Genomic DNA, 21,933 nt, shown 5'->3' with positions numbered 1-21,933 from the left:
TCTTAAATACACTTTACTGGGTACATTTCTGTCGTTTTTGACCTTGTTGTGGAGTAGCTAAATTCAGTATTATATTTAAAAACCAAAGTGCATGCTTAAATACTAAGACGCTTTCTGCATAACCAGTTAGTGCTGTCAGCTTTCCATCAGGGTACTCAAATGATCCCTCCTTTCTCTGCTTCCACAGACGGGGATTTGAAAAAAAATGTGTAAATTATGCATTAATGAACACCCTGTCCAAGCAAATATTTTCACTGAGGGAGGAGTGCAGAAGCTAGAAATGTAAGCAGAAGGAACGAATGCCCTCGAGCAGCGGTTCTCAACCTTTCTGGACACGAGGTATCCTTCACTGGACTCGAGGCACTCATCTGTCTATAACTTCTGTGAATTAAGCGGCACTCAATTTCAAAAAACAATGTATATATATTCCAGTGCTTACCTCCTTACATGGGGGCTAGGCAGTAGGGGTGAGGGATCACTCAGGTGGGGACAAAGCTGAGCTTGCTTATCTGCTCATCTTCTCACACCTCCCAATATCCTTCAAAGGATCTGATGTCGCAGCATCCTGGTTGAGAAGCACTGCTTTAGAGCGGTGGTTTTCAAGCATTTCAAGCATTTTTTGGCCAAATCCCCTGCAAAATACTGTTGCTCAGATTCTTTATACCTGGCATGTCTCTGCAATATCCACTGTGTCGACAATGTCAATGGACACCAGTGTCATTCCTCACTGCAAGTACACCAGTCAGAAACTGCACGGCCGTTATTGAAATTTGAGCATGGACCCCTCGGCAAAGCACTGTGTATCCCTGTTCGAAAATCACTGCTCTTGAAGAAAAAGACAGATTTTCTCACAATTGGACTGTGCCTTGTTCATGCAGCTCCACATAGGACAAAGGGCAAAAGAAAACACACACCCTGGGGACAACTACACATTTCATTAGCTCCACAGTAAAACAAAACTGTCTATATATGCAGCGCTATTAGTCTGGGGTAATCTAATTAACTCTGCTGTAGGACAGTACTGCCCAACACAAGTACTATCCGATGCCAGAGTTATTTACTCTGCTGCAATGCGCGTGTAGACGGTGACTAGGGCTAGCCGGGGCACGAGGGTGCTACAGTGCAGGAGGGCCTGCCCTCGTGCCCCCCCAACTGCAGCACATGGAGCTGGGACAGAGCCCCGGGCTAACATGTTGACCTTGCGGCTCCCTGCCAGCTGGGGCTACGCCACCCCACCTCAGGGTACTGCGGTCCTGGGCATGCATGTAAACGCTGCGCCCAGGAACACTAAACTCCAGTGTGAACTGTGCCGGAGTTTATTGTGTTGCATTAATTGCACATGTAGATGCACCCCACTCTAAATCCTAGGAACTTTGAAAATATCGTACCAGATTTAAATCAGTAACTGAGCTGGTCTCTGACAATGGACTCGAGAGGAACCCTAGAATAAGGTATTTCAGAGGAAGATGCAAACCAGCCAGCATGGGTGTTTTTGGAATATCCTACCCATTAACGAAGTTCCCCCAACACATGCACATGCATCCTTCTATTAGTTTCTGGCTCACGCATAAAAACATGAGAATGTGAGCCCCTGTTTTTAAAATAGCTTATGTGGATGCTCTCTCGATGCATAGAAATGCTGCATCCCCAAATTCAGGAGATTACAGATACCTTTCCTTTTTCTACCAGTAAGCTCAGCTTGAGGCTTGGAAGATTACAGGAACTCAGAGGTAGCTGTGCATGTCTAACAGCCCTAAATGGTCATGACAAACTATTACAAGGAGCAAGGCCAAAATGCTGACAGGCACGAAAGAAAAGTGCAGAGGCTGAGTGACGGGAGCCTCTCTCTTTCTCACTGTCCCACCTCCAGTGCCTGCTACTGCATATTTTCCATGATGTTGCTTTTTTTTTTCCTTCCTCCACTGTATTATTCATAAATTTATATTTAACAGCAAAGTACTCTCTGAGCCTCCTGTTCAATTTAGGATTGTCACTCGGATGGGTAGAAGGGCAAAGTTACATGCCCCAACCATCTGTCTATTGGTCAGAGCAACTGTAGCAAGGTACCTCAGCCTAGTCATGCACATTGCTGTACCTGTGATATGCGCTGGGCCAAAGGGTTTTGTTGTTTTCCTAGAGGTAAAAATGCTGGAATAAATTATTATTTTTTAATAAAAGACTTTCCAGTATTTATTGAAAAGGTTTTCTGCTGTGACATAGGGGATGAAGCTGTTAACATTGCTCAGCCCCAGAGCTTGAGGGAGTGCAGGAAGGAGGAACTACTGTGTATGCTAGCCCACTGAAGCAGACACAGAGACTGAAAGCCTTCTGGCCTCAGGGAAAAAAACCTTTCACAGATGGGGTCCTGTGTGTTCATTCAACCGCTCCCTAAGTGAATGAGCTGCTTCAGATGTAACTTTCTGTGCAGTGGCTGAGCACGAAACAATATTTCTAGCTTTATTATTCATTACAATAAATACAAGATAACACAGTAAAGTATTGTTCTTTGCCAAGAACTAATATACTGTTAGAGAGATTTCTCCTATTAGGGCATTCTCCAATAGGCCTTACTCGATCAAAAGGCCCACCTAATTTTAACCAAGTCTTAATTAGCCCCAATGAAACATTATTAATTGTAGTGTGCGTCCTTCTATTGACTTTTAGTCTAACCGAATAATATACCATTCCTCTGCATCTTTCCTTTGAAATGGCCAAACCTATCTTCGTACTCTGAACTGAACAGCTCAGTCAGGAACAACTTGGTTAGCCTCCGCTTCAGTGCTAGCTCCTGCTCACTCCGTGCTCTGCAAAGTTTCATAATTAGTAGGATCAGAAGGGACCTGAGCAGATCATCAAGTCCGACCCCTGCCATGGCAGGAAAGAGTACTGGGGTCAAACGACCCCAGCAAGGTGATTGTCTAGCCTTGTTCTCCTAACTTCCTTCTTCGTAGGCTATCGAGACTTCTTGGCTGGCTCTTCCGAACCCCAGATTTGTTCCCAAGAATACAGACTGGAGGTCGACTCATTACACAAGTGCATTTGTTCATGTCTGATGTAAAGCTGTCCTGTTTTGATGTTGGCCAATAGGTCAGAATAACCGCCTTGGGCTGTCATGCAGCTTTAAAATGTTCTTGCAACACATGGCAACATGGGAGAGAGGCCAGCAGAAAAGCTATCCAAAAAGAAAGGGAAAAAAAGAAACAACTGAGGCTCTTCCTAGGTGCACTTTTTCTGAACTGGACATTTTAATGGAACATGCCAGCTTCAGTTAATTGAGGGGCAGCTGGGGGCCTTGCTCAGTAAAATAATCTTTTGCTAATTATGATGGAGGATCAGATCATTTAAGTCAGCCCCACAGCTCCCCAGATCCCAAGGATGAGTTAAGTAATGCATGGAAACAAGGGCAGTCTGAAAACTCTACAAACAACACACGGTGCACAAATCACAGAGGGGCTATTCCTAGCTCTTGTACACAGACACTTGGCCCATACTTCTTTTTTCCCTTGGGAATACCTACTCTACAAGGGCCGGGCAACATATGACCACTACATCAGCTCTACCAAGCCAGAAAAACATTCTTCCTTAAGCAGAGGAATCAGGGTAATCAAGCCTGGTTTCCAGCACAAGCCTGTTAGAGGACACTGCCAATAGCTTGACAGCAATAACATAGTCCATCCCTCACCCTCCAAGATCATAGCTACCTTTTCCAGACTTGGATATTTAAATCTAAATAAAAATAGTCAGAATTTCAAAGGGTCAGCGATCTTAGCTCATAAACTTCTATGGGAGAGGAGGTGCTCAGTATTTCTGAGCATCTACAGGAAGGCATTTTAAAGCCTCTGTATAGATCTAATTGCAGGTTATATACCACGCTTACAAATCTAAGCTGTAATCTAGGTTTTATTTGTTAAAAGCCATGTACACACAAGGGTTGACATAAGAGTTTAAAAATCTGGCAAAATGATGGTGTTGTTATTAGTATATCTGCTCTGCCAAAAATCCAGACACGAGTGGCTTTCCTGAATAAAACATTAGTGTAGCTCTCTGGGTTGCAATTAACCTCTTTGCCATGGCTTGCCTGATCTTAAAAGTAAAGGAAATAATAAATGCTGTAAATCAATGTATCAGAGTGGTGTCCACGATCCTAATCTACGACAAACATGCTGAGGTTAACAACGACAGTACATGGAAAAGACAATGACGGGGTAATTAAAGCAATTCTCCTGCCGATTCCTGTCCAGAGGAGCACACATAAGACCTTCAAACAGTGAAAAGGTCAGTCTTCATACTGGAGGGGAGCATAAAACGGTTAACATACAAGAATGCTTCGACTAATGTATATGCTACACCAACATCAGAGAACTATCTGTTTTTGGATCCAGGCAATTTAGACATATTTGAGATTTACTATCTTCTAACATCAGTATAATTAGTACATACAACTCTAAATCATCTATTGATATTCAGCCAATCAGATCACCACACTTAAGTGATGTTTCTTCTTTCTTATAGATAAAGCACGATGACTGAAACCGATCGGCAAATTTTCCCATTATTCTGTAACGTTAGCGGGGATAGACGTGAATGGGATTTTTAAAAAGACAAGGTAACGGGCCAGAGTGAGTAGTAACTTAAAACAACCGGCAGTCAGCAAGGTTATGTACGCACTCATTTGTGCAAAAGCACCACAGGCTGGGCCACTGATATTAGGTAACATTCGCCAACTTCCAAAGACAGTGTTTTCCATTGTTTTATGGCATGCTGTATGACTTGGATAAGTTTTAGGCCTGGCTTCTGTTTTTGGCAAATTTGTTTTTGCCTGCACAGTTGATTCCACCATATCAAACAGGCACACAACCATTTTACACTCACAACCAGCCACCAGCAAGCTAAAAATGGGTGAATAAACTCACCGTGCCTCTGTTTCTCCAACTTAAAAATGGGAATCATGATAATGACCTCCTTTGTAAGCACTCTATAATCTACTACAAGGGGGAGGGACTTTCTTAAGACATAGCTATTACCATGCTATATTGGATGTGCAATGGATTTGCTACTTTGACTCTAGTTTTATTGTGGAATTACAGGTCATTTTTTTCTTCAACAAGTTTCATGTTTCTAATACTATCTCTGAGTTTTTTAATGCAAATTTAATAATAAATGCAACAATATGACCCAAGGGAAAGTAAAAAAAAAAGAGCACTAGGTAACAGGATGCCCAAAATGAACCGGACCTGACAAAATCATAACATTTTAGACCTCATTATCATCAGTATCATTGGATTGATGGTTACATAAGATCTGGGTTTTGTGATCCATAATTACATTCGATACGGGCAGAGAAGCCAGTTTCAACCAATAACAGATATATGCAGTCCTTAGAAAAGGACTAAATTCTCAAAGCGGAGGAGAATTATGAGCAACATTTTCCAAGAGGTCAATTTAAACAGGAAAATTTAAATGGTAAATTGAAAATTCTTGGAAAAAAAATTGTGCGTCCAAGGAGGCACAGTTCAGTGCTCAAGGAAAAGATGGACAACTTTGGCTAAAAAGCCAATCCTGGTCCAGTGGAAAAATGAAGGTGGCAATCTGAACTTTATAAAGCAAAAAGGAGGGAGGGGAAGGAAACAAGAATCAATATAAATTAGAAATTGCAACATATAGAAGATTGGCATGGGAAAGCTAAAGACATCAAGGAAAAATTCCTGGGTGGCAAACTAGTATACTTAAAGCAAAGAGTTTTTAAGAATATATTAGGACCTTCCAAAATACTGGATAAGCAGCAATTTTGTACCATCATTCAGGTTCTCAATTAAATTATTCTTCACGGCTCCAGGTAATTACAGCCCAACCATCTTGACAACAAACCCAAACAAAATAAGACAATTCATATGAGATTCAATAAGCAACAGAAATATAACGTATGTTTAATCAACATGGATTCATGGGATGAATCTGATGAATTTACAAGTTTCTTTGGAAAAGGTAATAGCATGCAATACGTATGGACTTCTGTAAAGTATTTAACTTAACACATAGCTTGACTTCCTGATTACAATAGTAGCTCCATATAATAACAGTAAAGCACAGGCTAAATGGGTTAAGAACTGAGGGTGCAGCTTCACCGCCAGGCTTTCCCTGATTACAGAAAGGCACTCCGGGGCATTTTGTAGGGCTGTGCAAAACTTCAGGTGCCAATTCAATCCGGAGGAAATTCGGCCCAATTTGCCAGCCAAATCCGAATTGAATCAGGAGACCAATAAAAAAGTCCGAATCGATTTGAAGCTCTCTGAATTGATTCAGAAAAGACTCTGAGAGATTTGGGCAGTCCCCGCTCGCCACCACAGGGAGCTTGATCAAGACTCCGTGCAAGACTCCGGGGTGGTGGGTGGGGGCTGAAGTACGTGGGAGGGGAACATGGGGGCCCCCCCCCCCCACACCAGACCCCATTCCCTGTCTGCTCCTGCAGCCCTCCTGACTGCCCCCCAGCCCCCACTCACTCTCTCAGCACCCCCATGGCCACCCTACCCACCCCAGCTCCCAGCTCTTTAAAAAAAACAAACAAAAAAACCCACCACTCACTGTCCTGCCAGGTGGGGGGGGGGGGCAATCTGCTTTGCCCCCCACTACCCTGCACTCCACAAGGAGCTCTGCCATGAGCCCCTATTCCCTGCCCACTCTCCCAGCATCCCCCACCCCATGGCTGACCCATGCAGCCCCAGCTCCCAGTTCTTTAAAAAAAAGAACCCAAAAAACAAAACCCCCTGCACTTGCTGGTTGCTGCAGCAGCTATCAGGGCTTCTGGGGACTCATAGCAGAGCCCCCCACACAGCATGGGGCAGTGGGGGGCAGCAGGGATTGCCCCCTCCCCCCTTCCTGGCAGCATCTGGTGAGTGCCATGCTTTTTTTTTTTTTTTTTTTTTTTTTAAAAGAGCCGGGAGGCCAAACTGGCTTGATTCAGAAATTTGACTGATTTGGCAGCGGCCAAATCTCCAAATCAGATTCAGCCCAATCACTTCAGGACAGTGATTCAAATCACCGAATCAAATGAGTGCCTGCCGAATCAGCCGAATCCAAAGTGAATACTAGCCACTTGGCACAGGCCTAGCATCTTGGCGTGCCTCTCCATAAGCAGGGAAGTTTGGGTTCCCTGGTCACCCAGGCACAACCCACACAACTGCAGAAGCAAATCTGGGAAAGTTGGGAAAGCCCCATTTTCCCTGCTCACCTAGACCGACTCCCTTGTCCTTGGGATCCCCAGGGACAGATCTGAGGAAGCAGAAGAAACCTGGGTTTTCCCTGCTCATTCAAAAACCTCCAGAAATCTCACTGTTCCCTGTCCTGCACCATCGAGGGCCAGACAAGGGGCAACACATTTTTCCCAATGAAGCAAATCAGCTGTGCTGCAACACATCTCAGCACACATGATCTGCTTCATTCAGCAATGTCTTTTTCCAGCCTGAAAGATCACAATGAAATCCTAATGAACGGGGAATCAAAAGTGAATCTGCAGGAATTGATATTATCCAACATTTTCCTAGATGATTTGCAAGTAAATATTATATCACTATCAATGAAATGTATAGACATCACCAAGGTTAACAAAATAGTAAACAACTGTAAGGATGGGGAACTCATATATAGCATTATGAACTTACTTTTCTAGAAGATATACTTTAACCAAACAAATTAATGAGCTGAAATCTGATCCGTGTCATGGGGGAGATTAGGCTTCATAATCTAATAGTCTCTTCTGCCCTTATATTCTATAAGTCTCTGAAAATTTTATCATTATTGAATGCATGTAGAAAGTGTATCCGTTTACACAAACAGTGTTACTGTTTAACAGATCAGCTTTGAATTGGATTGTGCCTGTGGGAGTTAGATTTTCTTACAACGGGATTATTCTTTCATTAATCACTTATTTCTGGAGATTTATCAACTGTTAATGTGGTTTGGGATTGGCTGCGGAGCACACATTCTCTACTCAGGAATGCTCCTTTTTCCATCGGGGTGGGGAGTGTAGGGAGTGTACTATATTTAGGATTTGTGAAAGGAGCTAGACAGACCACTTTAGAAACTGAAGTCCTCTGTTCGTCAGCATAAGGGGCACAGGCAGCAACAACACACCTGTGTGCAGGTGGCTGCAGGAGTCACTTCTTGGAGTCAGGCTACAGCAAGAGTCTCCCTGCCGTTCAGTCCTTGCAATGTCCAGTCAGTTTGGATAATATGGACACCTGCCCACTAAGGACTGGCTGGGGCCACCAACAACAAGGAAATATTTTTAGCTACCACAAAATTGGGCCACAATGGAACTGATGACTGGAGAATTCCCCCATGTACATTGTTTTTTCCCCAGATCATCCATACTCTCCTACCATCTACATACAAACCCCATGAAGTCCAAGCTTACATACGCTTAGAACCTGTGTTTGATTGCCTGAATAATGGTTAATGCCTATGGTTCACTTCAGTGTGGCCCAGGGTTTGAATTACAGGGGAACTCAAGGGGGGGGTGCTGAACCCCCCCATAAGAGACGAGAGTCCCCGCCCCCCGAAAGTGAGCTAACTTTCTATTATGCTCCCGGACCATCCCGCACTTTCACTGGGGCTCGACCATTCTGACCCTTGAATACTTCCCACTCAGCCTCCACACCCTGGAAGCCACTTCCCGGGTCTCACGCACAGGGCTTGAGTTTAGCTCTTGCATTCCACGTGGCCCACTCCATTTTCAGCACAGCTTAGGCACCTAGTGCAGTCTGCCTACCCTAGAGTGCTACTAGCCAACCAGAAGAGTGCACCACTGTCCTGTTTGACCTCCTGGTGTGATGCCAAAGGGAGTGTTAGTTTGGAGATACATCTAAAATCTGCACTAGTAAAAAATATCTCAGAGGGGCTAATGGAAATGGAGAGGAGGCAGACCAGTGTCCAATGCAGGCAGCATACTAAAAACCTAAGGGCCAGCCCCTGCACATGTGGAAACATCCCACCTATCTTCTTCCTCTGTGAGAGGTTTGACCTACCCTTTCCACCGCATATAATCTGGCATGCCAGGCTTTGAGCATGGACAGCGTGAGTCTTAGACCGGATTCAGAGGAAGCAGCGATGGCCTGAAAGCAACTCTAATAGAAGAGAGATGGAGTTGGAAAACCAGACCCAAGAACCAACCACAGTGCTGGAAGTAGCTCTGATCAAGTGACAGAGCTGATGGGCACTCCAGAGTTGCAGTCTGAGGCTTTGTCTGGAGACGGGCCTGCAGATAAGCCTGAAAAGAAAGCAGTCTTGACAGCAGGGCCCAGAATCTGGGGCAACCCCCATCACTGGATTGCAGTCGCACCGTCTCTTCCTTGTTCCCCAGTCTACTGATGCACTTTGCATCAGACAGTCACTGAAGGAGAACCAGAAACAGCCCTGGCAGTAGGACCTGGAAGCCAGGACACTCCACTCCCATGGGTCTGCACTCCTCACCAGTCACACCCCATCTTGCCTGATGTCCACCTGACCCCAAGACACAGGCATTCTTGGCTGCACAGCATCCCAACTTCGACAGGGTGGTTGAAAGATAACCCCACACAGCCCAACCCATGCCCTTGTACTTAGGAAAATCTCTTGGGAGGGGAGTGATGTAAGATAGGATCCTCTCAGCTGAGAAGGGTCTTCCATTTCCTAGGAGAGTGCTCAAATAGGTGCTTGCAGAAAAGGTGAGCAGCGACGCACCATTTTACAAGCATGAGCATGGTGCACTGTGTTTATACTGAAGTCAATGCCGTTGTCAGTTAGGACATATCGGCTCAGCTCAACACCTCCCTTCAGAGAGATCTGGATCCTGAGATGATAGAAGCACCTGCCTTGTGGTCCCGAGTCAAGGGCCTAAGCTCCAGTGAGGACAGGGAGTTGAGATACACCCTGTGCCTAGGCATTCCCTCCTGGCTCACTATAGGGGCCTCCCTGCTGAGCCATTATGCTGTCCTTGGGAAAACCTCCGGTTTCCCATTCAGTGTAAAGAAACACCCAGGTACCCACCCCTGCTGGTCTGACTAACCCTCCCGATACAAGATGCCCATATTTTGGGTACTCTTGACACTCAGACAGAGGTCCCTACAGAGGCCAGCTTGGATCTAACACTGTCACTTCCCTTCCCTACTTCATACCCGCAACCCTTCTACATATGATCCAAGATAGATTCCAGGGAAGAAAATCTTTAAACATGCAGCTACTGAAACAGTCTTAATAACTTTTAACTTATTTAAACAAAAAAAACAAAAAAACCCCAAAAAAACAAAAAAAAAAAATAAATCAGGATTAGTCTTAGCAAGGATTAGTAAGCATGAGTGTTTATTTCTGCATATACTACACTCTTTATAAAATTCTTGCGAGTCTGCCAGTATGCCAGGGTTTTCTAGCATTACAGCATTGTCCAGTCTTGATTATAGAAACCTCAGTGGCTACAGATGAAAAAGATGGTTACACACATCACTATTTAGTGCCGTGGTCGCATTAATCTATAAAAGGTGTGTATCTACCCTGTCTTCTGCCCATTTTTCAGGCCACTGTCCAGGTGCGTGGTAGGAAGAAAGCCCTTACTTTCCAGTCCAGCATCCAGAATTATCCTCCACGTATGCTTGACATTTCTTCACACAGAAGAAACTCAAGCTGACTGGCAAGATACTGAAGCAGGCAAGCGCCTCACGGCTGCCTCTGGAGCTCGCCAGTTCTCCCCACAAAAACAATATGCAATCACTAACCTAAAAATCCACACCTCCTGTATCGTGCCAGAGGTTGCTCCAAAAATGAGCTCCCCAAGACCTACTGCACGAAATGCCCTCTGACATCTCAAGTACCTTCTGTTCATATTCTGAGTTAAAAACTGGGCACTCCAACTAGGAATGACACATCCAGTTATTCTGGTTCCCTAGTTTGGCACTAGCTGGAGTGGACTAAAGCAAAGAACTTGCAGAATAGAACAAAGTGCTTCAGCTAAGCATGACAGAATAGAAACACTTCTGTCCAGGATTCTGGGAAGTAGAAACAAGTTCTTCTACTATTCACTACCAATCAAATCTGAGAGGAGGTCAAGTTCGCAAGGAATCAAGGACCCTCAGGTGACACCAGCAAATTTAGGGAATGCAACCCACTACAAATGCAGGTATGAGTGCAACCACGCAGGGTGGAGGTCTGCAGGCAAGCTTGGCAAACAGCACAAGGACTAAGAATCAAATGTGCTCTGCAAAAGGCATACAGCCACTGCAATTATTTGAAAAATCTTTCCCTTTTACGTGGTATGAATATGATATACTGAAGCTCTAGGACACAGCACTATGCCTGCCAACACCACCAAATATGTTGGTACCAAGAGGTTACTGCATAATGGCACCAATAAATCATTATGCTGATTTTTTCCTCTTAAAATGTCCAATTTCCAGCAACAATAAAAAAATAACTCAGTCACTGTAGTTAATCTGTGCATGTTTTTCTTATATGTTTTGCAGTCCCGGCTCAATCAAAAGAAACAAAAAAACTCTTTAAAAAATAAAAAACTCTTAATTTTTTTTTTTTGCAAAAATCTTGTTGTTCTAATAAAGGCATCATCTCTACTACGAGTCCTGATAGCCTTTTAAAAAAATAGCCCTTTCAACTACAAAGTTCAGCTTGCTAAAGCGACATTATACTTTTCACAAAAGCTTCTAGATATCTCACTAAATTGCAACTCAGCTATCGATCCAGCTCATAATTAAAAAATAAAGTGGGCTAAGGGCCTTTAAGCACATTGCAAAGGTACCTGCAAGACAAATGAGTTATGCACATCTTGTCTCACTGTGCTTGACAATGCAGTGCTGTCATTCTAATGCTCTGGGATTATGTTCAAATGATAAGAAATATTTTTTATATTATATATATATATATATAAAAATAAAGGAGCAACTCCGAATTACTGCCTGCATAAAGAAGAGGAAACTCATGCCATTGATATGGAGTTACTGGATCTGTGGAGATCTACAAGGTCAGTAGCTTAATGAAAGCATCCTGACAGAACACTGTTAGACATCACCTGTATTGCTATTTAGCTCAAAGAAACAAAGCATGAAGCCCCTTCCACTGAAAATGGCCTTTACACGGACAGGTGTTTTCTAACACTTCAAGCTGCTGCACTTTGTGATGCCTACATGCCAACACCGGCACTTCCAAGTAATGACACCCTCGCATTTAGGCGAGCAGCTATATCTACACCGTGCACTTGCACAGCTGTTAATGTTTTTTCCCCTCCAGCGTACACTTGCTCCGATGGATTCGCCCCCATTCCTATCCCCACACTGGAGAGAAATGATATGGTTCAGTCACCTCCGTTAACCCACATTCATAAATTGTGAGGGGCTGGAAGGGACCCTGCAGATCATCGGGTCCAGCACCCCAAACATACCACCCTTTCCCCTTTTAGGACTCCAAGGAAGACACTGCGCAAGGAGCTACATGTGGAGAGGAGCTGGGTCTGGGACTCATGAATGCCCCAAGGCAGGGCAGGTAAAGTGGAAAGAGCATCCCACTGCCAGCCCCACAGAGGTTTCCTTGGAAAGTTAATACATCCTAGGCAGGTACTATCCACCCTTGGTAGGACTGAGACTCGCCAGCATACAGGCCACCACAGCCAGGACAGCTCTACTGGAACAACAGGACAGGGAGTGGGACATCCCCAAGACACTGACACAGCCAAAGGCATGGGGCTTTGAGGGCAGATTGTCTGAGAAGCCAGCCTCACTCTCTCAGGGAAGCTACCAGGGAAGAAATCTGCAGAGGTTTCTTTGCTTAGTCCCTTTGGTTACTGATCCCCCTTTCCTTACTGATCCCCCTTTCCTCTGCCAGCTCCTCCTCCAAGTTTTGCCCAGGGCAGAGTAAAACTCAAGTCCATATCATCAGCTCTGTACAGTTAGTTGTACCCTTTCAATTAACTGAAATGTATTTTTAAAAAGTCTCAGGAGACAGTCCAGGCCGACACACTGGCTGGGCCCACAACTTCCAGTGAAACAAAGAAACAGGAGTAAGGTACTAAAGTGCTGTAGTGATGGTGGCTGAAAAGAAATCATCCCCATTTCTGTATCTTCTTCAGGCTTCTATAACTTTACAAAAGAACTAATATCTTTGGGCAGAAATCCCTTACATTTGGTGTTAACCAAAGATGCTCTCTGCATGGTAAGGAACAGTTTGAACCCTGCTTGTTTGCTGTTAGACCAGACCAAGAGGAAAATAACTGAGGGTTCACAGTGTTCAGTGGGGAACACAGCCTTTGTTAAGTTTGCAGTAAATGAGCCGAGGACTCAGTTAGCAAAAGCAAAGTTTCTAGAGCCACTAGGATGTATATTCAGCAACATATTTCCTTTATACATTTAAGTGCACTCTAACAGCAATTATCAAATGTGCGCATAAACTTGGCACAGAGCAGCCATAAGGCACAAATATGCCTTAAAATCCAGATAGAGGGTACAAGCTAGTTGCGTACACTCCTTCATAGCAGGTGGCTTTGCGTAAGGCTTGAGGCCCTGGCTCTGAGTGTCTCTCTGAATTGCTCCTCTAAATGAACACCATCTGTAGCATCTGCTAACCAACAAAGCACAAAAATCAGAGCTGTCCTGCCATCATCAGTGGCAAACAAGAAACAAGCAGAATGGGCCATTTTATTGTAGTTTTACCTCCAATGGAAAAAAAAATAATTCCACATCTCAGCAAAAAGGAGGGTAAAAAAAGCACTGCTTAATAGAAAATGCCAATCGCCTTGGAGAAAGATACTTAATTTTCAATCTCCTGAAAAAAATACAGCAATAATTTTAAATGATTCTAATATCTGGCAAAAACCAGTTAGAGTGAAACAAGTGGGGAAATGATACAGAAAAGGGTTGTCTAGTGCTGGCTGCAGTACACTGTTAGCTAATGTTTCACACACAGCAGTTTCTCTCTCTCGCTATTACTTTTATGCCAGAATCCAGCAGAGCAACGCAACTTTTGCATCTTGGTAAGCGTGTCCCAAATCCAAGAAAAGCTTCACAATCACGGCTTGCTTCTGCCTTCTGATTCAACTTGGCTAGCTGTATTTTAATATCAGTGATGTAGTTTAAACTTACCTTTAGTTGAATCATCTTCAATAGGTTGCTTGAACAAAGTGATGTCTTTAAAAGTACACAGGAATAAAACAACTTTTTCGTGTTCATTTCTTATGGGCGCAATCTGCATATAGAACCAAACTGGGGTTCCTGGAGTAGGGAAAAAAAAGAACATGTCATGTAGTACAAACCAGCTTTTCACAACGTATACACAGAGCACTGCATGGTTTAAAGACTGATTCTTAAAAAAGACATATATATATATATATATATATATATATATATATATATATATATATATATATATATATATATATATATATATATAAAAAAAACACTGTTCAGGTGTCTGTATATATGCCAGTTCATCAATCTCATCTTTGAATCCATGACGTGTTAATTTAGTCACATAATCATGAAAATGAGTTTACTGGCTTGGTAGTATTTCCTCATAACCAAACACAGAAACACAATCTCCTCCCTGGAATGAAGAGCTTTCCTCCTCCTTTCTTATTCCCCGTTTTGCCTCACCATATTTTACCCTCCTTGGGTAAAAGTGTGGTTCTTGTCCTCAGGGTAGGCAAAACTTTCCTTTATTTTTTTTCTTTTTAAATATTGGAAATGGGAAATGTTGGAACCTTCTTTACCCATTACAGACAAATTAAAACACAACCCCCACCCCCGCATTCCCATCCTCCCTCCCTTCCCCACCTCCTCTCCCCAGATTTCCCCTCTGAGGGTCATCTTTTTTATATCAAAGCTACTGAATTCTCTCTAAATTAGGAGGACAGTCAAATGTGACAAGTCCCATATTTTGACACATGGCAAAGAGGATCCCGCCCAGGCCTGGAAACAGAACCCAAGCGATCTGCCTCTGTCATCTGGTTAATCACTAGATCCCAATCCAAAGAAAAAAATGGGACTCAGATTGCCAGCCACCCCAGGCTTCTCACCATGGTGCATTTTCCTCCTAGCATTTTAATTCAAGGCAAAATAGTTTTACCATCCTACTGCTTTGGTCAAACAACCAATTAAAAACATATCTACAGTGCTGAGATGGTTTAAAATAGCAGCTGCCCAAGTCCATGGCAGGAATACAGCATGCTTACTGGTACATACTCAGTATTTACAGACGGCTATTGTGTGAGCAGAAAAGAATGACACTGGCAAACGCCCTACTCTGCACAGGATGAAATTCAACCCTGTGCAGACAGGCAGCACAAGACTTGTGCCCCACTCGGGTTTTATAATCCATGCTTGTCAGCAGCACACTGGGATGTATTTTATTCCTATTGATTTGGGATCTCAAACAGTTGACTTCAAAAGGCTCAAGTCACTTATGAATGTGCAGTCTCATGAGGTTCGACAAAGACAAGTGCAAAGTCCTGCACTCAGGATGGAACCATCCCATGCACCGGTACAGGCTGGGCAGCAGCTCTGCAAAAAAGGACCTGGGGGTTACAGTGGACAATGACCTGAATATGAGCCAGCGGTATGCCCTTCTTGCCAAGAAGGCTAACAACACACTGGGCTGCATTGGTAAATATGTTGCCAGTAGGTCAAGGGAAGTGATTCAGCACTGATGAGGTCACATCTGGAGTCCTGTGTTCAGTTTTGGGCCCCCCACTACAGAAAGGATGTGGACAAATTGGAGAGAGTCCAACGGAGGGCAACAAAAATGGTTTGGAGACTGAGGCACATGACTTATGAAGACAGGCTGAGGGAACTGGACTTATCTAGTCCAGAGAAGAGAAGACAGAAGGGATTTAATAGCAGCCTTCAACTACATGAAGGGGAGATTCAAAAGAGGATTGAGCTAAACTGTTCTCAGTGGTGGCAGATGACAGAACAAAGAGCAATTGCCTGAAGTTGCAATGGTCTGTCTCAAGTTGCAGCCAGGGAAGTTTAGGTTAGATAGTAGGAAGAATTTTCTTACTAGGAGGGCAGTAAAACACTGGAGCAGGTGACCCAGAGAGGTGGTGGAATCTCCATCCTTGGAGGTTTTTATGGCCTGCCTAGACAAATCTTTGGCTGGGATGATCTAGTTAGGGGTGGTCTTGCTTTGAGCAGGGGTTGGACTAGATGCAACCTCCTGAGGTCCCTTCCAGCCCTCACTTTCTGATTCTATGTCAATAAAACTTACACTAGAAAAATCTGATACACTGACAGCCATGTGCCTGCTCAACAAGCATTTCACGCATCTTACCGCCACCCACAAACATGTCCAAACAGCATGCCTGCACATTAAATGCCATTTGTTCTTCATCGGGGCAGTATGGGCACAGCAGGTGAAACACTTAGCCTGCCCACTGGTATCCCACAAGGCACCAATGACCCTTCAAAATCCCTCACAATGCTGTTGTTGGCAATCCCTCAATTCGAGGATGATTTCTACTATGGTTCACTAATAGGACTTCAGACAACTTAAAAAGAGTCCAATCCTTGAGCCACAGATCAGTCCACAGAAGTTGCAGGTCCTTCAACAGGAAAGAGAAGGCTGCAGGCTGGGATTTCTCTTCTTTTTCCTCATCCACTCTCTCTTCTCTGCTTCGAGGGCAAGATGCTTTCTTTCAAAACAGGATGCTGTTTGGTTGAGGTTGTGGCTCCATTAGAGTCAGCAAGCAGTCAGCTCCTCCCAACTCTTGATGTAAGCATCCATTTTCTCGAGATATGCCTTCAATGTGTCCTTGTAGCATTTCCTCTGCCCACCACAAGATCTCAGGCTATTACCAAACTGGGACCAGAGCACTTGTTTTGAGAGTTGAGAGTCAGACATCTGCACACAGTCCACTGCAGTTGGTGCTTGAGGATCACCAACTCAATGCTAGTAACATTGGCTTTAGCAAGGATGCTGGCAGCAAAGCACTTATGTGGCAATCTTCCCATTTGATGTGGAGGATTTTCCAGAAACATTACTGGTAATACCTCTCCAGACTCTGGAAATGAGAATGGTGGGTCACCCACATTTCACATCCATAGAGGAGAGTGGGGCTGACGACTGCTTTGTAGACCTGGATGTTGGTGTCTTTCCAGAGATCACAATGAATAAAGACACACAGAAGCATCTCCTCATCAATGTTCACTCTTTGAGAGGTAGGGGAAGTGCTCAGCTACCTCCAGGGTTTTTCACTCAATGGTAATTTGTGTAGAGGGGTCACATTCACTGCCTTGGGGCACCTTTCCTAGCCCCTGCTCAGTCACATTAGCAGCTGCCTGACAGGGTGCACACAGAAGTTACATTTGTCTCATGATTGGCCCCTTGAAAGCACTCTACAGTTGTGCCCTTACAGAAGTACACAGCTGCAGAACACTTTAAAAGTCCTGAATCACACGACAAATTAACCCTCACTATATCAGGGTTCAGATGAAGGTGCTCCCAAGTGGAGTGCCTTCATTAACTTCTGTCCGATTGGGTGGCTGGGCTAATGCAGCCCTACCCCACCCCCAGTGCTGTGTGCACAATGGGAGGAAGGAGAATTGAGGGGAGGAGGAGAATTGAGGGGAGATAGGTTAGACTGGGGCTTGCTTGGCCTATGCCAGAGGGGGTGTGGGTAGATTGGAGAACTAAAACAAGCCTCGGGAGAGAAGCTCCTCAGCTGGGTCAGCTCCTAATGGAGTTCAATCCCTCACCTTCCTGACCCAACAAAGAATGTCTCTTGGTTGGGAGGGTCAGTCTAACTCATGGCAATTTCTGTGAAGCACCATGGATTAGACTGGCGAGCTGCACATCTGTCAACGCCCACAATGCACTGCTCCAAGGAGTAGTACCAGTGCCCACAAGGTAAATACAGCAGTTTATTATAGTTTTAATGTGAGCAAAGACAAAACTACAAGAGCAATTCAATCTGGTGACATTGAATTATCTGGGATTAAACTGGTATCACACTACCACTAAAGAGGGATGGGCATTTGTTCAGCATTTATGCCAAAGACATTGCACTGATCACTCTAATATTCCACCTCTCAATGGTCAACTTGAGGTATAAGACCCTAATCCTTACTCCTAGAGAAGGTCTGTGCACCTCTTCGATAAGCTGCTCATTCAGAAGCACAAGAAACTCTGGCCAGCATGGGCAGACCAGGAAGCCACCATCTGAATTGGCTTAAAATGCCAAGGAAGTGGCCAAGAGGGGCAGTCCTGTAGAAAATGTCTGAAGCCAGAAGTCCCATAGATACTGCCATTTGGAGAGGTAAAGAATGCAAAATCTAAATCAGAGTTGCTGCCAAAAACAGAAGCACTGAATAGAAAAACACACACATCACATAGGCAAAGACAACTAGCACACCTAAGCCCAGGACTTGAAAATGAATGCTGGGTTTTACTTTCACTGGCCTAGGAAAAGGGAGTGAATTCAGTGCAAAAGGAAAGTAGTACTCAGTTTCCAGTAGGCAAAAGGAGCAAGGAGCCAGGGGAGGGGCACTCTGAAGTGCTTTGGGTTAGAGTACAAGGCAGGTCGAGGGGAAAGGGACTTAATGGTGGGAGTCTACTACAGACCTCCCAGCCAGGGTGAAGAGCTTGACCAGGAATTCTTGAGTCAGCTCACAGAGGTAGTGAAGGCTAAGGATGTGGTTGTCATGGGGTCATCATTGACTCCAAGATGAACATGGGCCGGCAGTGTGGGGAGGCAGTCAGGAAGGCCAACCGCACCTTGGCATGCATCCACAGATGCATCTCGAGCAGGTCCAAGGAGGTGATCCTCCCCCTCTATGCGGCACTGGTCAGGCCGCAGCTGGAGTATTGCGTCCAATTCTGGGCGCCGCACTTCAAGAGGGATGTGGACAGCATGGAGAGGGTCCAGAGGAGGGCCACTCGTATGATCAGGGGACAACAGGGCAGGCCCTATGAGGACAGGCTGCGGGACCTGAACCTGTTCAGCCTCCACAAGAGAAGGCTGAGGGGGATCTAGTGGCCTGTTATAAACTAGTCAGGGGGGATCAGCAGGCACTGGGGAAGTCACTGTTCCCCCAAGCACCGCCAGGAGTGACCAGGGATAACGGTCACAAGCTGGCAGAGGGTAGGTTTAGGTTAGATATCAGGAGGCGCTACTTCACGGTCAGGGCGGCTAGGGTCTGGAACCAACTTCCAAGAGAAGTGGTGCAGGCTCCTACCCTGGGGGTGTTTAAGAGGAGGTCAGATGTACACCTTGCTGGGGTCATTTGACCCCAGTATTCTTTCCTGCCATGGCAGGGGGGTCGGACTAGATGATCTGCTCAGGTCCCTTCCGACCCTACAAACTATGAAACTATGAAACGCAGAAAGCCTTCAGTCCAGCAAGAGACTGTATTTTCCTCAAACGTACTAAAAGGAATGTGAGTTATGTGTTTTTTTCTACACTGTTAACTTTAAAATGTGCTTTTGAGGATGCATGCATGCTCACTTTAACAATAGTGTTTTGCCAACCTGCAGGAAAAAAGGTTTACGTTATGGCAAAACAAAGCCAAGCTTTGGAAAATGCATTTACTGAGACATAAACCAGCAGATTATTAGTATAAAAAGAAGAGCTGATATGAGACTGAAAGAAAATGAGCTTATAACCTACACTCGGGTTTTTTCTTATCCCAAAGACCTTCCAATATAGAATCATAGAAAATGAGGGTTGGAAAGGACTTTAGGAGGTCACATCTAGTCCAATCCCCTGCTCAAAGCAGGACCATCACTAACTAGGTCATCCCACCCAAGGCTCTATCTAGCCTGGTTTTAAAAACTTCCAAGGATTTAGTTTCCACCACCTCTCTGGGTAAACTGTTCCAGTGTTTAACTACCCTCCTAGTGAGAAAGTTTTTCCTAATATCTTTCTTAACCAACATAACTCAGAAAAACACAAGACTTGAAAATCTGGATGCAGGTGAAGATTTTACAAAAATACTACAGTTCAATAATATTTTTTGAAACACAGTCTGCTAACGCAGACTATATTCTTCCCAACACAGAGATATTGACTTGTTATGGAGAACACATCAGGGGAAAGCGTTTATTTCTTTTATTTTAAAATAAAACGTATCTGAATTTAAGACACCTGTTAATTGGGAACAACCATTCTACTTAATGAGACAACTTGGTAGCAAATAGAAGAGCTGGATTTCGGGATTCAGTTTGCAATCAGCTGGAAATAGGATGGCAGTGCTGGAAGCTTGTGTCAATGAAGATACGCAGTGCTGGCACATCTTGGAAAACCATCCCTAATGTACGGAAGTAATCAGGTGGACTGCACAGACAGGATTGCAGAGAAGTAGAAAAATAAAGGGAAAACTTCAAGGGCTTCCTTGACTCATTTGAGAAGCACCCTGTCGGTGATTAAGTTCAAACACTCACAATCAAGTGAGAGAGCTGGAAGTTACAGCTGCGTTCTCTTTTAAGGAAAGCACTGGTTAAAATATTTGGAGATAAATCAGAATTTAAGAAATCTCAGGATAACTTCTTATTGCTTCAGTGAGCACAAGACAGAGAGGAAGATCTATCCAAAAAGGGAGGCTGAATCTAACATAATGCAATATTTTTTCTGGAAATCTTAGTATCATTTCAGGTACCCTTGATGTTCAGTTTCTCAGGATATAGATGCCTTCAGAGGGCCAAACTATCAGAACATGTTGAGTACTTGGTCTCCTAAAGGAACCTCAGACTGGCCAATGAATTACTGAGACACCTAAAAAATGCAAGTCACTCTTTAAAGTCATGTCCCAAACTCGCATGCAAATGTTAAAAGAAACATTTGTCTTCTCCAAATAGGTATCTTCAAAATGTACCGTTAATAACCAAAAGTTGCATACAACTTTATACATACTGTTTTTCTTGTACAGGAGAATTTCAAAGCAGTTTGACTCATAGTTGTCAAAAGTCTGTCTGACTTTTTCAATTGTCTTCTTGTCTGTCAGTTCGCCATACATAAAACTGTAAAAGAAAAAAAAATCCATTTTTTCCCCCCTGCAGACAAGTAACAAATTAGTTGCAGTCATTTTAAACCATATAACTATTGGCTATGGGGCACCTCTCATACACTGAAGTTTAACTATAATTTACACCTCATTTCAACATTTATAGTACTCAAAAATGTGACAAAACCTACAAAAGCATGCAAGTGTCTCCTTATTGTGAAAAAGATGGATATGCTAGCATTTACATTTTATTCAAGTGATTTGAAAAAAAGAATTGAAAAATCCAAAGAACCAAATGGAATCACAATGGTGGGAGCAATACATAAAAATGCTAATGTTTGAATGATAACATGGAGAAAAGTAAACAAAGCCAAGAAAGTTTGTAAAACTTCTTAGATACCATTGACAAAGACACCTGGAAAAAGAGTGCAAGCCTCTACAAGCAAACCCAAATAACCCAAGTATCAGTTATCCAAATATAAGGTTACCCAGTATTTGTTCTTTACCCCAAATCTAAAATTCATATAAGCAGCAAAAGTTCCGTTACCTAAAGTTATCCAGATGTACAACACAGTCATATAATCAGCGTTTACTTATAAAAGTCTGATTATGAATCAAGACCAGATTTCACCAGAAAAAGAAATGCAGGCTGTAATTCTTCTTTCATTCCTTGGAGATCTCAGAACGAGAGCAGTCTCCCTACACCTGAAGAAGGGTACTTGTGCCCAAAAACTTGCAAAGAAATTTGTTCTGACTACTCAGTTGATCTAATAAAATATATCACATCTACCCAAAGAACCTGCCTGGCTGTAATTCCCTTCTTTATTTCCTTCCAGTAGGTCTCAATCCAGCACAGTGTACAAATTATCCCACTGAAGTTAGGCTTGCAATTAGTCCAGGGTAGTCAGAGGGTGACACTGGGACTAATCACATGCTTAAAGTTAGGTATGTGCCCAAGTATCTTGCTCAA

General features: G+C 43.8%; 1 protein-coding gene across 1 annotated transcript in view; it reads right to left on the bottom strand.

Moving 5' to 3' along the window:
• The window catches only part of KCNH5 (potassium voltage-gated channel subfamily H member 5), a 275,224-nt gene that overhangs the window by 215,476 nt on the left and 37,815 nt on the right, over positions 1-21,933 (bottom strand). Inside the window, exons 3-4 of the mRNA XM_090034229.1 lie at positions 20,873-20,979; positions 14,112-14,240 (exon numbers count right to left, since the gene is read on the bottom strand). Coding sequence (XP_089890355.1) covers positions 14,112-14,240; positions 20,873-20,979 — 236 coding nt within the window. The remainder of the gene's footprint in view (positions 1-14,111; positions 14,241-20,872; positions 20,980-21,933) is intronic.

This window comes from Crocodylus siamensis, chromosome 2, assembly GCF_052110815.1.
Source record: "Crocodylus siamensis isolate JL-2025a chromosome 2, ASM5211081v1, whole genome shotgun sequence".
Taxonomy (NCBI): domain Eukaryota; kingdom Metazoa; phylum Chordata; order Crocodylia; family Crocodylidae; genus Crocodylus; species Crocodylus siamensis.
The sequence above is the reverse complement of the archived record's forward strand: the minus strand, read 5'-3'. Positions and strand labels throughout refer to the sequence as shown.